Below are 18,088 nucleotides of genomic sequence, written 5' to 3'. Positions count from 1 at the left end.
CTGCCCTCTGAACTGAGACACTGAGCTGCTGAACCTTAAACATTCCGTCTGACCACGGAGTTCTACCTAATTCACTGCACGACCCACCAAATGCACACAAAATAGCTGTGCAATCAAAAACACACACGCTCACACACAAACTCGTCCATAAGAGCATGGACTCACTGAACTTATCAAAGACATACACACACACATACACCCATTGACCCACTGACCTCTGACCTTTTCGTGTATGTGTGTGTGTTCCGTCTACTTCCCCAACAACCTACTGACAAGTGTGTGTGTGTGTGTGTGTGTGTGTGTGTGTGTGTGTGTGTGTGTGTGTGTGTGTGCGTGTGTGCGTGTGTGTGTGTGTGTGTGACAGGACCCTGCTCCTGTTGAACTGACCCCATTCCCCCAGACTAGCAGGTGGCAAAATAAACAGAGGCAGGACAAAAGGGAAGCCATGGCGGGGCTCTTGTTGTCAAAACAGTGCCTGGATACATGGCAGGCTGCCATCATCATCCCCATCCAACTCTCCATCCATCCATCCATCCATCCATCCATCCATCCATCCATCCATCCATCCATCCATCTCTCGAACCATCCAGCACATCTTTCATCCATCCATAAATCATCCTGTCCTTCCATCAATCTTCCGCGGTGCAATGGCAAGTCTTACAGGAAGTCAGCTGTCAAACTTCATTATTTTGACTACATGTAAGGGTCCACATGGTCCCGTGGTCGGGAGTTTTGTTCTGCAGTGCCAATGGTTTGAACCTCAGCACATCAATACCTGCCAAAACAACCCTGAGCTAGATACTTCACAGCTACCTGCCCCCGCGGCAATCGCACTGAGAGGCTCAACCTGCGAGCGCAGGGCGGAAAGAAAATTTCCCCTCTGGGCCATGAATAAAATATGTCAAATCATAGACTTGAATTAAAAGCGAGAAAGGCGTTTCTTGGCAAAAAATGACTGCAGCTCCCCAAAATAGATTGGAATTCAAAACAGAGCTCGAGGAGGTCAAAGGAGGTGTCTCCCATCAGCACACACTGCTGTCACCCCTCATTTGCCCATCTTTTCATCTGTCTTTCTGTCTGGCATTTACACCAGACCTGACATGTAAAAACATACACCTCATTAAGTATTCCTCTTTGTAAGATGACGCACTCAGAATTTTATTTTTATGTCGCTGACAGCTCCTTCCGTCAGAAGTTATCAGCGTAATCATTTCATCATTTTTTTCTCCGCCCAGCTAACACCTTCAGAACATTACACTGACCTCATTAAGATGACATGAAAATAAGCTTGTACTTTATTATGGGATTATGTTGTTCTGCGCTCGTCTTTTCGCTCAACACGTCATCTAATGCCATCATACAAAGGTAGTGTAATTAGTGACCAACACCCCACCTGCCTGGCAACCACTGTATTCCAACAATAACAGTATAAAAGTTACTTACAAGTACTTCTACAAATCCCATCCATTACATTTATCTCTCTCTCTCTCCACACACACACACACACACACACACACACACACACACACACACACACACACACACACACACTCTCTCTCTCTCTCTTTTGCTGTCTCAACACATCTGCCAGCTCTCCTCCGTCTTTTCCAGCTGTTAGCAGATAGAAGCGTCAGTGATGATAATGACAGGAAATGTATTCCATCTGCAGTAATAATGGAGTTCTGTGTGTGTGTGTGTGTGTGTGTGTGTGTGTGTGTGTGTGTGTGTGTGTGTGTGTGTGTACAGATTACATTTTCTTTGTCAGCATGAAACGTGTGTTTTAGCGACTATTAAAATCAAAAACAACTAATAAAACATACTAACAGTCACCCGCCTCTCAGACCCGACAAAGTGTAGGACAAACTAAATCAATGCATCAAGTGTGATGGAAAGATGAACACATTGTGCACCTAGAGCTGGTATAGCTACACCATAGGCTCTGCTGTAGCTGATGTCGCCTGCTCAAACATGTAACGATTCATCTCAGGATTACAGACGGGGCTTTTCCACACACAACTAACCGCTAATTTGCTAATAAACACATTCTATGTCCTATAAATTCTTCACAATAAAAGTCTGTTGTTATTTCGTTGTATAAAAGCTTTTGCGGCAACACCGGGAAATGTTCTCACCAGCCGGAACACGGCTCTGGAAAAAGCTGAAAGCGATCATGATGAAACAGCAAAATGAAGCAGATATCAGAAATTCAAACAAGGAGGCAGAAGACAAAAGAGATTCAGTTAGAAGTTACAAAAGTACTGGGAGCTGAACACAAAGAGACTTTTAAAAAACGCAGTGTACTACGCAGATATGAGTCTTGCAACAGCAACACATGCTTATTTGAGGGGAGATAGAAGGTCAGCCAGGGTTAGCCATGGTCGCAAGACGGCACCACAGCCCGCTTGGAGGCGAGGTGGGCCCCCTTTGGTCAAACCCCTTAGAGGGTCCATCTGGGGTGTGGTGTGGTTCAACTCACCAAAGTAAAACTGGTAATGGAAAAGCAAATCAGCGCAGCACGGTTTGCCTCGGCCAATGGAAAAGCCAAAAACATCACACGGAACTGTCATTGGCTGCTTGTTTATGCTCTCTGTGATTGGCTGCTTGTTCTCTCCTTCACGTGTCCAATGGTGGTAGAGATTGTTGAAAGAAGACAACATGAGGCAGTCCAAGAAAGGCGATGTAATCTGCTGCTTTTTAGAAATTCACATCGAGAAAAGTGATCTCCACTGCAAAGCTTTCACTTGCTGCAATCTTCACTCCCTGCCACACTGAGGTAAAGAACGTAAAACAACTGCATAGTAACAGAAGACAAAAACACAGAAGTCTCCTGTTCAGTAATAAGACAAGGCGGCCCTTTTGACCCTCGCTCCGACAACAAAGTGTGTGAAACAATGTAAAAACTGTTTCTGTAGAGAATATAACTGAAGCTGGACACAGGAATAATCTTGGATCACATACAGTACATGCGCCAAGGGTGCGTCGTAACAGTTTGTAGCAATTTACATGTATTAATCACTTCTCTGCATTCATGTTTAAAAATAGCATCTTGCAGATTATAGATGTACAACATTATTTCCGGTTTCGAACTTTCTGAATAAACATGTTTTTGCCAGTCTTATTTCCTGAAAACACAATGCTCGTGTGCTGGCCTGTCCGTTTAATGATGTACGATGAAAAGGACGGATCAGCTGTATAGAGTTTCACAGAGTTCACAGACACCAGAGAAAGGCTGTGGCTGCAGCTGGAGCGTTGATACAGCAGACCTCTAGTTATCTCTGTACATTAACACTTGGCTAGATTAAAGGGGTGAACACTCTCTGCTAAACACCGCTTTACTTTACTCCCACGATAACTTGCAGACTCACGCATTTCCCGGACTCTCACACACAGATTCACGCAGTCAGATTACAGGTTGACCCAAATCACCTCGAATCAGTGCCATTATTTCCTACATGGGGGTTAAAACTCTCTCAGGTCTTTTCCTTTTCTCAGAGGAGCCACTACAAACAAAGAGCTCTGTGTCTTTGGCAGCGTAAGGCCTTATGTCAGGAGAGGCGGCATCTTCAGCTCGTCTCTGTATAAACTCTATCCCCTTTTAAGGTTTCCTACCATGATATTATAAGGCAAATGAGTAAGTGCTTACATGCTGTTAAAGACTAGTGCCGAGCAGCGAGAAGCCCCAAGCTGGTGATTACCGAGCTCTAAAGCACATCTGCACTCCAGCTCAGCAGAGAGTCACGTGAACACGGTGTGTGGTGAGGGGGAAAATCATACAGGAGCAGAGAGGCCCCTCAGGCATCCAAACATATTCAGTGGAATCACAATCTGAGTAATTACAGTTTGCTCAAGTGAATTATGTGTATTTAAAATGGGTTAAGAAATGGGTAGAGAAGAGATGGTAATTTGGGATTTTGGATCAGAAGAAGATGGCACAGCAGAGCCAAGCGGCCAATGAAAGGGCAGAAAATTGGCTGAATTTTCCTTCTTTTAACTTTAAATGACTGTGTTTCACAGCGCACTGTAGCGTCCACAGAAATACAACAGGATCGGCGGACTAGGGCCGGGTCATTTGCAACCACTCCATTAGTGATAGATGTCCCTCCTCATGCACGACTGATTAGGATCACAAGGTGTCAATAGCCAGGGGTCTTACAGTCCTTGTTTGGGCTCACTAATTGTCTTTGAACAACCTTCTGACACCTTCTGAGCATGTCTGGGGAACACAGCAGAGGTGGGCACACGGAAAGAGAGATGGTGTTGGATGAGTCTTTTGTCATTTGGAGCCATTGGGCACGGTCCCACTTGTTATCCCATGTAGGCACACAGCAGGGAACAGGAGGACAACTCCCACACTGGCCCATACAAATGGAAATGTCCTCCTTCTAAGTGCTGTTAATTGCACTCTAACCTGGTTACAGTGCCGCCCTAACACTTTTACTGACTTAGAAACACAGTGCTGCTGTGAAGCAAATGATGTGAAAGGGAAATTTACATTAACTTAAATGTTTTTAACTCTGAGATGATGAGATAGTAACTTTTCCATTTTTCAGCAAATGCAACTGAGGCTGCAAAGGTGGAGCTTACAGAGAAGGGAGGTCTGCTGTACCTGCCTGTCACACCCTAACACCCAGAGGAGGTGAATGAACTGAAAGTTGTAAAGGAAGCAAAAAGACTAATTTGTTGGAAAACAGTGTTTCTACAGTAGGTCATCATATCCACTGATGGTATAATGATATATCCAAAGGCATAGAATCATTTAGTCACTGATACTTTCACTTTACTTCCCATTTTCCCAAAAAATGTCAGGAATTAAAACATTCTTTAGGAGAAAAATTGTTTTACACCTCCTTGAAAATCTTTAGGATACTGCTTTCCCCAACAATCTTTGAATTGCCAGCATCCACCTTTCTCAAATTTCTACAACTAAGGTTAAGCAAAGTTAGTATGACCCATATTCAGAATGGCCACAAATATAAGAGTGCAAGGTTGAAAAATACCAGAATTTCTCTTCATGCTGGTTACGTTCTTCTTCAAAAAAATGATAGAGGTGAAACCCCCTTTTCAGAAGGTCAGACAGAGGAGATCTTCTGCTAATTAACTCTTCTAGCTAGCTCGCTAATCCTTCTGCTGGATGACTAAAAATCAGACAATAATGCCTGTTAACTGTTTTCTCCACATTCCTCATGTTCCTGCGTTGTCAGCTTTTCATTGTTTCTGCTTACTGCACCACTCCTCATAGTTTTTGCTCTGATGGAGGCAATGTGATTTCATAAAAGAAAAGAAAGACAAGAAAATCTGGAGCACATTTTGAACAGATGCAACAGATTATCATAGATTTCATAGATTATCTCTTTCTTTCACATCGAATTTATGTTTTTCCAATAAAATTCTTACTGTTGGTACTCATCACACACCAGGGAATATTTACTGTTCTGCCTGTTTATTGTTCTCTTGTACAATGATTGACGACTAATGCTTTATGATGACTGACATCTCACCGCACCTACAGGGGTGGACAATAAACATAACTGATGGCATAACCAATACGTGTCCAGAAGAGTAGGTTTTCCATGTGGCCACTGGTTGCTATAACAACCTCCTGCTCAACACATCCAAGTTAAGAACTCATTATCGACATGAGCCACCAAAACCTCCAGTGACAACACGAACTTATCCTCTTCTTCTTTAGTGAACCTTTCCTCATCCAACAGTCTGAAACACTTTAACAGGCAAGACTGCTAAAAACCAGTTGAGGACGGGTCTTTAAGGGCCTGAGCACACCGGGCCAATGGTCAGGATGTCATTAAGCATCTGGGGCCCTAGTTTTGGCAGTATGTCCTAACTGTTGGCACTAGTCAACCCTTGTTGGCGGCTTTTCCGCCGACTGAATATGTTTAATCAGTGGCGGACCCCGCCAGTGAGAGTAATCACTTTGATTGACAGTTAAGCAAATCAGTGCGCAAGAAGAGAAACTGAAAATGAAAGGGAAAGCTCCTTGACCCTGTCACTGTGGTAACAATGATTTCATCCATTTAGTGCAGTTTCCCATTTTCCAGTTTCTTCTATCACACCCCAAAGACCTGAGGCTAACAATACCAGTGCTATTTACAACATTTTATAAAACATTTGCTCAATTTGAAATGGCTTCATTAGTAATAATGGTGTGGAAATGGTCAGCAAACACTATTATAACAATGGTTTGTATATTCTTTGTCTCTTAGTCTTGTGGTTTGCGGCTTTTTGAAGGACAAATACAGACTACCACCAGAAAGTTATTTCCTCTCATGCAGGTAAATAATGTATTCGCTAGTTGGCTCTAGTCTTTGCGGTGTGGTCAATTGAAAACTTTTGGCCAAGTCACAGGTGACATGAGGTGATGCAGCAGTCGGCCTTTGTCGCCAAAAGTTCATTTGTTGTGTCTGGGCCCAAACATTAAACGTCACTGTGTTTTATTTAAGACAGACTTTGAGCTTAACTTTTATCCAAACCATCCATGACGACATAAAAAGACAGGAAAATACATTGATATAATAAAACTGGCACTACCAGGTTTACTGTACGCCTGGACCGTTTTACTATGGCACCATTAAATGCTGTTCAGTGGTGACAATAGTAGGTCACATTTGATGAATGGGCTCTGTTTGTAGGAGTTGCAGCATCCACTTCAAGACTTCAACACCAGCCATTAGTCTTGTGTGAGAAAGACCTTGTACAGACGGGAAAGGACGTGCAAGCACACACACACATACACACTCACATACACACAGGCTTTCTGTTTTTTCTCGGGCTTTCACACACACAACATCCCACACCCATGCTGAGAGCCTGACCCCCCTCTCCTGCTGGCATCTAACAGTGGGCACTACATCACTGTCAGCATCCAGACCACCAGGGAACGGCTCCGGGCCACTCTCCTCTTGTAGCGCCAAGCTCTGAGCTCCTCTGTGGCCCAGCCCAGTCGCTGAATTATGGCCAAGCCAGAAAGGCATATTGTAGCAGGGAGACGTTCCAATTTGTTGGCCTTTACAGAAAACAGACAGGTACAAATGGCCCAAGTGCTGGCTGGAAATCGGTCATTCAAGTGTCATTTTAACTCTGCTAAAGCCTGAGGGATTTGGAGCACACTGACAAACACACACACATCATATGTCGTCTCCGTTCCCACCCTACAGATGAGTAATCATATATTGTCTCAACTCCATGAAGAGTCCAATGGGATTACAACAGCTACGTGTGTTAAATATTCAAACGGAGTGTTTAAGTATTTGTCTTTTGGCCAAATATTTTTATGTTCCAGATGTCGTGTATGGACAATATTTGAATGCCATTTCATAATCCACTATAATGCAGCAGTTTTGGAGTAGAATTTCCTTTTAAATCATCAATTGTTCCTGAAACACATATTCAATTTTACAAAACAACCAAAGAACGTAAGAGGCTTTAATGCCAGCAACAGTTTTGCAAGAGAGGACGTCACATTTTCCCAACAAGTAATGGAGCTCAACCTCTCATATATTCACACTGTGATGTGCTGTGCGACCACAAAGACCTCCAGAGGCTGCAGTGCACCCAGCATCAATGGCAGGGCTCGGGAAAAGAGCAAATGCTTTTTTCACACCACAGGGAGCCCCATGTCTGGTGGAGACAGACAGACAGAGGTCGTAGGTTGAGCTCCCCTCTTACAGCAGTCACTGATGGTTGCCACAACACGCGGCACCGTGTCAACGACAGCCATCAGGCAGGTTTGATCTAAGATGAAGGGAGTTGAAGGAGAGAAAAGAGCGTGGGTGTGTGTTGACACATTCTCTTGTGTTTTTTCTCTCACACATGGGTGCACAAACACACATTTGAGCTATAAATGGTGACACCTGGGGGTTACGGGGTCATTAAGCTAACTCCCAAAACACATCAAGAAGTCTCAAGAGTTTATCGGAAAAACCAGACTACAAAACATGACCACATACAAGAGTGTGTGGGTCTTTCTAATGTTTACTATGAGTTGGCATTATTGGATGCTCAATAACATGCATTACTATAGAAACAAACAAGGGTAACTGTGCAGGAAGTGAAATTGAGACACTTTGACTCAAAGCATATGAGAATTTACTGATTACTGGTGTGCAATGAATTCCACAAATTGACCATGAAGTTGGTGAAATCTGCAGAAGCACTTTGTTTCTCTCAGTATTTTTGTTTGTTGCAGCCGTTAAAATATGTGTTCAATCAAAGTGGCCTGCTGAGTCAAATTACACTGCATCAGGCCGATCTTGACGCATCTCATGATGAATTCAGTCTCTATGTGACGGTCTCAACAGTCAGCTAAGTCATTACAAACATGTGCTCAGCTGAGGCTTATTGTATTTCATCAAATTGTGACAGATTCTTCTGACATTAGTGATGGCACTTATAGTGAGGCAGTGCGCCTGCAGTAAACCCTTAAATTGACCAGCTACTTCAAGCAAGATATGCCAATCACTGTCATTTCGTACAGTTCACTACCCTGCACCGAAAAGCAAATAAATGACACTGCGCTTGGTGTATCAACCTAAGGACTAAGAGGAAAAGGACAACTGATGACTTGAATTGCACCTCTAGGTCAATATGAACCTGAGAGCTCAGTTTCCATAAAGCCTAACCTGTCTCTGACCTGGCCTGCAGGGGCTTGGGAAAGGTGACAGTAAAGGTCATGGTCAGCTCGGCCACAGCCTGACACAGACAGCCTGGCGTGGTGGGCTATCCGACACATAAATGTCTCAGTAATGAAGACTGCAGAGTCATGACCCCACGACGTTATTTAAAGCAGTCATACTGGGACACTTCATCAATGATGCAGCAAGTGTATTTCTTAAAGCCAACCCTGTCTTATAGAACACATGACCATCAATGCAGTGTATATCACTCCAACACTACATCATCTACTGCTCTGAGATGTGGGTGAATAGAGAAAGTTAAGCTTAAGAAAAGTTAAGAAAATTTGATGTCGAGCTCCTGTATCCAGATAGTTTGTTACACAGAACCATCTGGGCATTCACCCTTCAAACTTCAACCAATCAGATTTAGAAACCATACGACATAGTGGGGGAATCCTACCAGCAGAGCCAGAAACCTGAAAAAAAATGCTGATTGGCTCAACCATTGTGTGTTCCCTCGCAAGATAAGGGCTCCTGCAATATATTGAATCTTTAGCCATTGTGCAGTATATCCTTAAACAGCATATCCTGGGCTGAAATGATTAGCAGATCAACCTTTTAGTCGATTGACAGAAAAATGAAACTTTAGCTTTTTTAGAATTGATTGTTGAAGTGATTCATCAAGTACAACTCCTCCCATCAGAGGATTCGCTTCTTTTGTTTGTTTTATATCATCGGACACTGAACATCTTTCAGTTTAGGACTGTTGGTCACATACAAATTGCTATCTGAAGATGTCATATTAATCTCTTGGAAACTGTGATGGTTAATTAAGATTGTCTTCTATTTCACACATATTCCTTCCTTTTATAGTTGAATGTTTGTTATGTTTGTTTTTGTTCATGCTTACGTCTATGTACATCGTGTGCGAAGAAAAACCAAGTCAAATTCCTTGTTTGTGTTTCACATACTTGGCCAATAAAGCTGATTCTGATTCTGATTCTGATTCTAGTCCAAGCTATTGGTGAATTAATAGTGACAGATTAATCACGATTTATTTTCTCAGAATTGCCTTAGAACGCTGCAAATCCTATGGTGTTTTTGTCTATTTACAGTACTTTGTACATACTTCATTAATTCACAAGCTGCAAGAAGTGCAACATTTCTTGTTACATTCTGAGCATATACATATAGAGTAACTATTTTTCTGGCAGTGCAGGTCTGCGATCTGCCCTCGTCACCCCAGAGAGAAGAATCCTACCCTGGGAAGGAGCTGGAAGGACAGAGTGGAGCAGTAAATCACTCCTCTTTTCTGCATTCACACGAGTGGCGAGCAGCTCCGAACTTGCACGACATACTAAGAACCTGTGAGAGCTCAGGTTGACACCCCTCCAAACACGAACCCGCCCCCCATTCACATGAGCCGAGAGGATTGGGGTCAACCAGCAGAGCGACCTCAGATGAGAAACCCTCAAAAGAAGAAAGAGAGAAGACCCCCACCCGCTTCACTCCTCTTACAAATCAAAGAGCATTAGATCTGAAATGACGTCCTTTCATCTCTCATGCAAAAGAGAAAGAGACAGCTTCATTTCACTCAGATACATGAGCAGGGTGCTTCACGAGGACAGAGAGTGTAATTAAAACCAACAAATAACACCATATTCAATTAATGGGGATTTACAGTAGAAAATCCCTCTTTGCATCCATCCATCCATCCTGCCCTGCTCTTAATACCATCGCGCCCCGGCCCTCATTTAAACAGCTGAATCCCACTTCCATCTGCTTGGTCTGGGTGAATGTTTAAAGGAGACCTTGCCTCTGTTTGGCCCACTAGCTGGTGCTGACACCTCCTATTAACAAGCAGGTCAAGTCCAACAACCCTGTTTCAGACACTTTCTTTTCGCTTCTCTCGCTCTTTTCGGCTCCGCTGAAAGGAGACAATGACATGAAGTACGAGGAAGCTCCTTTTCTGTCTTTCTTCCTCCCCCTCTCTTGCTCTCACAACATTTCTTCTCGTAAACCCTTTGACATAAACAGAGTCCATCTCTCCAACTCTCTATAAAGAGACTATCCAGCCTCCCTGGGAGCTTCCAGACAATGAATTCACATCATTCTTGCACAACACTCCCTCTCTCAGCCCAGCTCTTCTCATTCATTATTTCAACCTCTTTGCTTTTCTCTGTCTTGTTCCTTCCTGGATTTCCCCGTCTTCTTGTCTGTTTTCTGACTTCTTCCTCTTTAGCATTGTTTTTAATCCCACTATAATCCCTTTCTCGAGTCCGTCACTGCATCGAGCAGGCTTGAGTGGCTCGTTCCTCGCTTGTACTAAATCCAAATATTCTAGGTAGAGGCCTAGATGGAAAGCAGGGGTCAACTGCTCTTGTTGTTCTAAGCCTTGCAGCAGTCTAACAGCGCACGCACAGACTGATGCACTAAGAGGAAGAGACGAGACAAGGGAAGATCGGGACTCCCTTTTGGTGCACTTGTCATTTTGTCTCACTTTATTCATTAACCTTTTAGTTTTCTAACAATGTTGCTTATCCATAGTCCATTTAACAGGCCGAGTGAACATCCAAGCAGCGATGGCTCTAAGGTCGCACTCGGGAGTGGAAGATGAAAAAAAAAAAAAAGCTCTGGAGGAGTAAAAAATAGATCAAAGTCTTTATCCCGGCCCATTCAAATGCAATCACGACCCGATCACATTGTGTTCTCGGAGCGCTTTTAAGAGAACGGGTCAGTGGTGTTGCATTGTGAGCGGGAGCTAGCCTAATGAAAGGGACAATGCGAAGATTAGCAGTGCCAGCCAGGCGGCTCAAACTTCACCCTGGCTTTAATTGCTGCAAATAAGAGGAGATGTAGAGGCAGGGCAAACAGCGGACAAAAGAGCAGGGTAAGCACAGGAGGAGGAGGCAAGAGGAGCTATGAAGGCCGGATGATAAATGGAGGTATGGCTTTTATGGAGGTGTAGTGTGTCCATCTGGCCCGGGCTGGCTTGGGATGTGTCAAGGAATGCGTGTGTGCTGGTGGGCCAGAGGGTCCAGGTACCTCATAAACCACAAAAGAAAGCAGATGATCTTGTAATTACAGACTGCATGCGGTTTAAGGGGAAATATCTGTACCTTGCTGTGAAGAGTTCACACAAATTAATCAAAGTCCTCATCTAAAGCCACAACACAGCATCACTGATATCGTCAATTCTGTTATTTGGTTTTGCATAGATATAAAGTCAAGTCATACGCATTAAAAGTTTGGGAACTATTCGGAATTATATGAATTCTGTGACAGAGAACATCACATTCACTCTTTTGTTTGTGCATGAAGTAGCCTAGCTTACGGAGCTGCCGCTACAACTAGTTTAGCTTTGTTAGCACAAAGACTTGTAGAAAAAAGCTAGCTTACCTGCCTCTGTCCAAACTGAGAAAACAACAAACTTTAAAGTTCACGAGTTAACAGAAATATGAATTTTAATTCATCCTTTTCTTCAGTACTTGTATTCAGAATTAGACTAGTATGGTTAGCTAGTTAGCCTTCAGTGAGTAACCCCATGAAAACACAAATTCTTGCTTCTGATATCTAAACAGGGTACAATGTGTTAAACTGTTCATTTTAGAGGTGCCAGGACTATTTTGTACATACACTACCCAACCTTCAAGCTAGGTTAGCCCCATGACCTGCATCAGCACTACTTATGTTAGCGTACTTTATGCAAACCTTAAGGAGAAAAGTCTAAACATTTATTTGTCTGTTATACAGCAGAGGGTTTCAAGAAATGATCTTATCATATATAATAAGACAACATTTAAATCATACTACTAGATGCTAATACTAGATTTCTGTTTTGACTGTGCCTGAATCACTGAATAACGTATGTACAGAGAGTGCGTTGGTTTTGTTGCTAATGGGGCTAAAGCTAGTCTAAATCCGTCCTGACTCCAGCTCCATGATAAACAGACAACCCCAAAGTTGGCATTGAGCGTCTCTTCTCACTTTTTGAAAGAATCCAATTAAATATATTTAATGTTGGGCTATTCTTTCTAATGTTCGTGTATGTGGGAGTAGTGACCGAGGAAGACTGGAAGCAGCAGTGACAGAAGCTTGGACACATAAACAAAGCCAGTGACATGGAAAATGTGATAAAGACGTGTTTCCACAAGGCGAGGCAACCAGTCCTCCACTTGTAGGCAATCATTCAATTAGTGTTGGTGTGAACAGCTGGACCTGTGGGCCAGCTCAACTCCTCACGATGACACTTGTGAAGCCGGTGTGGGTGTTTGCTTCTCTGTGGATGCCCTGCCTGCAACAAGTGAACAAAATCTGTTCCCCAAATTTAAAGCCATTACACCAAAGTCGATCCAGTCGTCTCTGATCGATATGTTGGGTGTGTTAGTCATGTGTACTGGCATTAAAATAAACACTCTCTCCGTGTGTTCCACTGTCAGCAGTGTAACATTCCTCTCCTCTCTTGCTCTCCTCCTTCTATTCTTTCACCCCGCTGTTTTCTACTCCACCTCATGTTCAAAGAAAGCGCCTGACAAAGGACGAGAAACCGATGCTTGCACTCATGGGCAATGATGTAATGCTACAGTTCAGCCATAAAGTTAGCGAGGTCTGAATCGTGCAGAAAATGATGCATCACAACATTCGGGTCATCGGAGGACAGAGGGCTTTTTCGGGTCACAAAGGCATGGAGCTTGAGGTAAGGGTGGAGTACCAAAGCTGTTGGGTGTGGATGAGAGCTTTGGGCTTCCAACATGTCCTCGAAACTTTTCAGAAAATGAAAACCATTCTTGTTAGCATGTTTGAGAACTGGTTTGGAAATGTTAAATCAACCCAGGGGAAGGCAAATTCTCTCAACCATGTATAAACCATATAATCCACTTACGGAGTTAACCATGTCATCAACATAACAAAAGCCTGCAATGACTCACGAACGAAGAAGTTGCTGGCAAACACTTACAAGTCCAGAGCACGTTGATATGGCTGCAGAGGAGGCCGACAGGTTACGGATAAATCCCTGATACAGGCAGTTGTGGAACCCTGCGTCGCCCATCGCCGTGGCGATGCCGTCCGAGCCGAGCGTCTGCACGGTGAACCCCGGGCCGACCACAGAGGACGGGTGCAGGTCCAGGTGCATGTCCCGCCCGAAGGCCGATATCCGGTAGTGCAGAGAAGAAGAGAGGGACCTCCTGCTGCGGCGGCTTTGCCTGGTCACGTCGTGCGTCAGGTAGCCCCCCTCAGAGTCCACCTCCACCGGGGTCACGAACACATAGTCTGAGGAGAAGAGGGACGGAGAGGAAGTTGACATCAAATACTCAGATACCTCTGCTCCAGGAGTATTTTGTGATTTATCTCTGTTCTTTGGCTTACACGCATCCTAACATCCTGCTTTATCTCCTTCTGCTTCTGTTAGCTATTTGCAACATGTTCCAGAGTATATTTTGGCAAAGAAAGAGTAAATGTATGCATTCAGCTCCCGTTTATACATGTCAGTCGAGAGAACTGCTTGCTTTGCACTCTGGTTTTATCAATGTAAAGCTATGTACAGCCTTTAAAAGAAACTCTACCTTTCAGCATGTCAGTTACTTTAGATATGTTGGATAGCTAAAGACAACATCTGATACCAAACTACAACATAGATGCAATCAACACAGCTCAACAAGGTGTCACATTTAGTCAGAAAAACAAAGAAACGCACCCAGAAGCTCCAGATACATCAGCAGCCTGTGAGCTGGATTCTCTCTGTCACTGAACTGACACGCTTGTGCTGGGAGTGAAAAGTTTGAAGCCCAGTGCTTCATATGGATCACAGATGGCTTCGAACAGAAGCCATAGCGCCAACATCATACTTCCATGCATGTCAGATATGGGTCACCGCTTCAGAACCAGAGTTTGTAAATATCACGATGTTCTGATTTCATGCAGCTGTCACGTCGCTCCACTATGTAGAGACTCCACAGTAAAGTTTTTTTCATTGTTTTCTCTCTCTTGCAGCCTTGTTAAAGGATCTGACTTTCCATATGTTTGCCACCAACACTCTTAAAAAGTGGGACAGCTGGGAGTATCAGGAGGAAACCCTCAGTTTCTGTGGGTCAAAGCGGCCAAGAGGGAATCCCAGTGTGTGATCTGACTGCACTCACTGGTCATGCCTCCAGCAGCACATTAAAAAGACCTAAACAGAAGCTCCTAACATGTTCTTTTATTTCATTTTTAAACACATAAGCTGTAAACATGTAACCCCATGTGACAATGAAACTAAAACTCCTGATTGTTTCATTCAAGACCATCTCATGGGACCCAGCGGTCCAATAAGTGTACCCATCACTGCCATCTATGTTATTTTATTCACATTTTCTTCTAAACATGGATTCATGCCCGCTGGAAGAAATCCATACATGTCAGAAGACAAGTACTCACCGTGATTTAATCCGTGGCTGTTGCTGGAAGAATAGCTGGCCGACACACTTTGGGAGGTGTGTGAGCAGTAAATATGCAGCGTCTGCAAAAAAAAAACAATCATAAATGGACAGGTAGCAACAGGTTGAAGCACTGCAGGTGATGAATGGAGTTCCTCTGTTGAAACATGTGTTGCACTTGAGTTTAATTCGGGATGACAATCACTTGATTTACTTTTCACCACAATCAATGACCACAGCGGTGGTTGTTGGCATAAATCACGCTGAAAAGAGACAAACGTGTGTTTGTTTTGGTCCCAAACTAAGCTGGTGCATGTGTTTGATTTCAGGGTGTATACATGACTGATAAAGTGCACATGCCTTGATAATATTCCAGGATAGTAAAGTGGACAGGAGCTTGAGTGAGGTGCAGCCGACCAGCGGGATGGGTAAAGTCCATATCAGAAGAAAAAGGCAATCCATGATGATGGCACGCGCGCTTACACCACCTCCCCCGTTACCTCCTGAAAGAGCGCAAAAGTAGTAATAACCTGCGATACCGCATAATGCAATGTGCACGCATTGTTTAGTTGTCAGGTCCCCCGGTTTGTTCGCTCAGGTGAAGTCAGTTGCAGGTTGCAGCAGCCGGTGGTGCGCACAGACGCAGCGCGCACTCATGAGTGTGTGTGTGTGTGTGTATATATATATATGAGTGTGTGTGTGTGTGTGTGGTTGTGTGAGGAGCAGCGGCAGGTAGCGGTGTCGGGGATCACCGGGAGGAGCGCTGACTGAGCACTCAGCCCGGCTCTGAGAGTCCGCCAGCAGGATGAAGCACAAGTCAGCGGCCAGCAGCCAATCAGCGCGCAGCATCATTTACCACGCGCAGATAAAAGAGAAGAAAAAGAGATTCTCCTCCTGGCAGCGGCCGAGCTGCTGCTGCCTTCAGGTGCCGCTCGTAAATTTCTATTTTGAAAGTTTTGCGAGCAGAAACCCATGCCTGTGACTTACTAGGTCTAATGTTGAACCACTTTTCTTCGCAGTGGTGGGATGAAGTGGAAACAATACACAACAGGCACGTGGCTATTTCAGCTGGTGGATTAAAATAAAGAAACAGTTTTTGTCTCTTCTTGTCTGCTTTTGTTCGTGGTGAAAACTATGTGCCGGAAAGTACAATTCTGCGTTACTTTCACTGAACTTCAGTATTTATATATTTACTACTTTACTTTTTACTTTACTACTCTATTAATAGTGAATTATTTTACTTTTTACTTGTTTCTGGTGACTTTTAAGGGGCACTGTGTAGTTTTGGAGAAGAAATTCAAACTCACAATTTTAATATTGACAATATTTATGAGGTAATAAGACAAATTCAGAAATATTTATTTTTTCCATAACTGAATAAACAAGCTGTTGTCAGATGAAAATAAGGTCCCCAGAACACTGTTTGAAGCTAGAAGGTGGCAGGGTCCGCCAAATATAAACAAAGTAAAACAGGATGAAATTGTGTTGTCCTTTAAGGTCAGGCATAAAAATCAGTCAATGAAGATATTTCTACATCGTGCACCTTTAAGATTAAGATTTTACATCAAAAGAAGCATGTGGCAAACTTATGTAATACGATATATTGCTAAAGATTAAGAGGTTCCCAGTTGTTTTGCCTTGTAACCCCTTAAAAAAAAGCATTGGCCACTTGGAGCCTGTTGTCACTTGTACTGTAGTGCAGTATTTGTTGTTGTTGTTGTTGTTGTTGTTGTTGTTGTGTTAGAACTTTTACTTAAGGAGGATCAGTCACATTAAGTTTGATATCAGTCAATTTTGTATAGCTTTCCAATCTCCCCCACTTTACTGGCAACAAAAAGTATACACATTGGCCAGATGGTGGTGCTATGACAAGGAAATGATTTGAGCCAGAAGTCCTGAAGCAGGAGCTCTTGAATCAGAACTTGTAACACTTACATTCCTTAGCTCAACACAAATGATTTCAGCACAGACTGTTTTCTGACGTTCTGCAGAGTTGATCTGGTTTTCAAATTCCGGACAGAATATATACAGTTTATGGGCAGGTTGATAGACAATAACTGCTACTTTCCTACACATCATTGAAATGTTTTTATGCGGCCGCAAATCACAGTTGTAGCAGATACAGAATGCCAAGCGCTCTGCACTTACAAAGACCATGTTTTTGTGAATGAACAAATTATGGTTAGGGAGGGAGTGATTTAAGAAGTAATTAAGGCAATCATTATGTATTATGCTGACACTTTTATTTTGAAGTGTAAAAGGTATTTTGGAATATTTAGTTGTTATTATATTATAGAATCATGCATGTTATACTGAAAATACGGTAAGAACACAAAAAAACAGACATTTCTCACAATACAGGTAGAAAAAGGTGTGTTTGCATTAGTATCAGCAGACATGGAGAATTTGCACTGGGGAAGAAGTGAAGTGTAGAAGTGTAAAAAAAAAAAAAAGAAAGAAAGAAAGCATTGTCTCAGTTCCGGTGGTCTTCAGGATAATCACTGGTCAGAACTGACAGACTGAAGAATATGAATCACTTCAAAACCGTAAATAAGTGCAAATGCCTTGACTGAATCTTGGCTTGAAACCACCCACACATTTGGTCACAGTATATGCAACTGCAACTTTTGTTTTTATTGTTCTGCAACTGCCACAGTCTCCATGGAATTTTACACAAAGGATATTTCATTTCCTGTGTCTTCTTGTATTACAGAAGTTCTACATGTTGTGGTCAGGTTGCACGTAAACAACAGGACGCTGAGATGCACAAACAAGAAAGGATGCACGATGTCCTCCATGCTGCTTCAGGCTCGATGCTGGCATTAACCCAGTCTGACGTTACATGATCGTTTGCAGGCTCTCATGAAATATGTCAGACTATATTAGGCAGCGTTTCATCTGCAAAGATGGAAAAAACACAAATAACATCATGCTTTCATCACATTCTATCAATAATAGCAACAAAAAAAATTAACAATGCATGTGAAGAAAATAAAAAACAAAGAACAAAAGGAGAAGAAATGAGGACAAATGTACAGAATGCAA

The 18,088-nt window shown here is 43.1% G+C and overlaps 1 protein-coding gene across 1 annotated transcript in view; it reads right to left on the bottom strand.

The window, feature by feature from the left end:
• Positions 1-15,505, bottom strand: part of adamts18 (ADAM metallopeptidase with thrombospondin type 1 motif, 18) — a 63,087-nt gene extending 47,582 nt beyond the window's left edge. The window contains exons 1-3 of the mRNA XM_073464596.1: positions 15,404-15,505; positions 15,045-15,126; positions 13,588-13,901 (exon numbers count right to left, since the gene is read on the bottom strand). Of these exons, the coding sequence (XP_073320697.1) occupies positions 13,588-13,901; positions 15,045-15,126; positions 15,404-15,505 (498 nt within the window). The remainder of the gene's footprint in view (positions 1-13,587; positions 13,902-15,044; positions 15,127-15,403) is intronic.
• Positions 15,506-18,088: the final 2,583 nt, after the last annotated feature.

This window comes from Pagrus major, chromosome 4 (genome assembly GCF_040436345.1).
Source record: "Pagrus major chromosome 4, Pma_NU_1.0".
Lineage (NCBI taxonomy): Eukaryota > Metazoa > Chordata > Actinopteri > Spariformes > Sparidae > Pagrus > Pagrus major.
This window is presented reverse-complemented; position numbering and strand designations above follow the sequence as displayed.